The 2674-nt window shown below is 33.8% G+C and overlaps 1 protein-coding gene across 1 annotated transcript in view; it reads right to left on the bottom strand.

The window, feature by feature from the left end:
- LOC106881933 (outer dynein arm-docking complex subunit 3) overlaps nucleotides 1-2674 on the bottom strand; it is a 54958-nt gene that overhangs the window by 22750 nt on the left and 29534 nt on the right. Inside the window, exon 8 of the mRNA XM_052968587.1 lies at nucleotides 389-535. Within this exon, the coding sequence (XP_052824547.1) occupies nucleotides 389-535 (147 nt within the window). The remainder of the gene's footprint in view (nucleotides 1-388; nucleotides 536-2674) is intronic.

Here is a 2674-nt window from a genome sequence, read left to right as displayed (position 1 = left end):
GGACCCATTCTCGTTCCCATCGTGACCCCAGAGTTTTGTTGGTAGGTTTCTCCGGCAAACGTGAATATATATATATATATATATATATATATATATATACATATATACGACAGGCTTCTTTCAGTTTCCGTCTATAGTAGAAGACACTTGCCCAAGGTGCCACGCAGTGGGAATGAACCCGGAAACATGTGGTTGGTAAGCAAGCTACTTACCACACAGCCATTCCTGCACCTAATGGCATAAAACAAACATTAATACACACACATACATGCAAGCATGCCTGTGGGCATGTAAGTATGAATGTTTACATATATTTTGTAATGTATGTATGTCTGTAAGAGTCTGTGTGTGTGTGAATCCGAATGGGTATAGAGTGAGAATATTTTACCATCGTATCAGATACACCAGTGGCCTCCTTGATGCGTCTAAAAGCTTCTTCATATGTACTGATCTTTTGTTGTTGCTCTTCTCCAGATAAAACTTGTTTTTCTCCTGATGCATTTTCATCTTGTTGTTGGAAGGATGGACGCTGGGCCTAAATGTTAAGAAAAATAGATAGAGTAATAACAATAGCTAATCTCTAAATCTAAGGTAGCAGCAGAATGTGACATAGTGATGGTATATAAGGCAATCATTGCAAATCAGACATTTCCTAACCCTTTATAATAATAATGATAATAATGATAATAATAATAATAACAATGACAATGATGATGATGATGATGATGATGGTGATGAACTTATTGTACACAATACTCAGGTGCACTACATCACATCAGAAAAAGTAACCGAAACTGCATGAACAGTACACAGAATATGCACAGGAAGTGAAACAGTGAAAAAGTGAATAAATCTTAAAAAAAGAATGTACACTAGTTAAACTCTGAGTATGTCATTCAGACTGAGAAAGAAAAAAAACCATGAAAAATTAATATTTTAAAATTTAATTTCTCTATTTTTTTTTTTAAATGGTATAATATCAGATTTGGTTATTGTTCAGTTCCATATCTTAACATACTTTTAGCAAATCACTTATTGATGATACTCATAATTAACCTTTTCTCATTTTAACTGGCTGCATCCAGCCATAATATTCTGTCTGCTTTATGTTCAAACTGGGCAGATTCAGCCTCTCACACTTACCCTACAATGTCATTCTAAAAGTAAACAATCACATCATTGAAATCTCAAAGCTATGAGATAATGCATGATTAATTCAAAACATTGCGTATAAATACATTTGACAGAATAATTTGAATGCTAAAGGGTTAAAGAGTTAACTGCCACAGAGATTTTAATTCAGTAGCTAAGTCAGTCACTTAATACAGCTTCAATGATTCACAACTGCATCACCGTCATCGTCATTGTCGTCGTCGTCATCATCATCACCATCATCATCATCATCATTATCACCATCACCATCATCATCACTGAACATCCTTTTTCCATGCAGGCATGGAATAGACAGTTTAACAGGATCTGGTAAACTGCAGGGCTGCACTGAGCTCCAACATCAGCCTTATCATGGTTTCTATGATTGGATGTCCTTCCTAATATCAATTACTTTACAGTGTGTACTGAGTGCTTTTCTCATGCCACCAGCCTTTACTAAGGTCACTAAGAAACTTGCAAATCAGGAAAAGAACAAGGAAAGAAAAATTAAAAAGTCCCATTAAGGGACAAGCATAGGTGTCTTGTTATAGAGAAGATACACAGCTACCCCATTTTATATAAGGGTGGGTGGAAGTACAAGCATAAAGATATTAAAAGAAGTTACCTAGTATGCTATCAGTCAAGTTTAATGCAGTAAAGAATGAAGTAACCAGGTCAATGATTAATATTAATTTAATCTGTTCAGATTAATTTAATATTAGTCATTGAGTCTTTGTCTCCTTATTGCATAAGTATTATTAATTAATAAAAGTTTTTTTTCTCTCTCAGAACATTTAGCGATGGCCAAAACTTGACTGTTATTTTCTGTGTAAATGACATCTCTGGGTAATGCCCCTTAATCATAATTGTCCTATTTGTTTAGATGTTTTAAATATAACATATAAAGATAGTTTGCAATGATATCCTGATACACCCAATGGGTTATGGGACATTGAATATGAACAATGTATATAAAACGTCATATCAATTTTTTTTAATGTTAATAATAATAATAATAATAATAATAATGCATTCAAATTTTGGCACAAGACCAGCAATTTCGAGGGAGGGGCAAATCGATTACATTAACCCCAGTGGTTAACTGGTACTTATTTTATCAACACAAAAGGATGAAAGGCAAAGTTGGCCTTAGAAGAATTTGAACACAGAACATAAAAAACAGACAAAATGCCACTAAGCATTTTGCCCCGCTGCCTTAATAATAATAATAATAATAATAATAATAATAATAATAATAATAATAATGATGATGATAATAGATAAAAACTGGTGGGAACACAAACCACCCCCAGTACTTGAAAATGATCACATTGCACTCCTCTGGAACTTCACCATTCAAACTGACAGAAAGATAGACGCAAATAGGCCAGACATCATACTGAAAGACTTCAGACAAAAATCATGCCTCCTCATTGATATGACTGTCCCAATCGATATAAACGTATCTGTCAAGACCTACCAAAAACTGAGCAAATATAAAGATCTTGAAATAGAAATTAGC

This window comes from Octopus bimaculoides, chromosome 1, assembly GCF_001194135.2.
Source record: "Octopus bimaculoides isolate UCB-OBI-ISO-001 chromosome 1, ASM119413v2, whole genome shotgun sequence".
NCBI lineage: Eukaryota > Metazoa > Mollusca > Cephalopoda > Octopoda > Octopodidae > Octopus > Octopus bimaculoides.
Note: the sequence above shows the minus strand (reverse complement) of the source record. Positions and strands in the feature narration are given on the sequence as shown.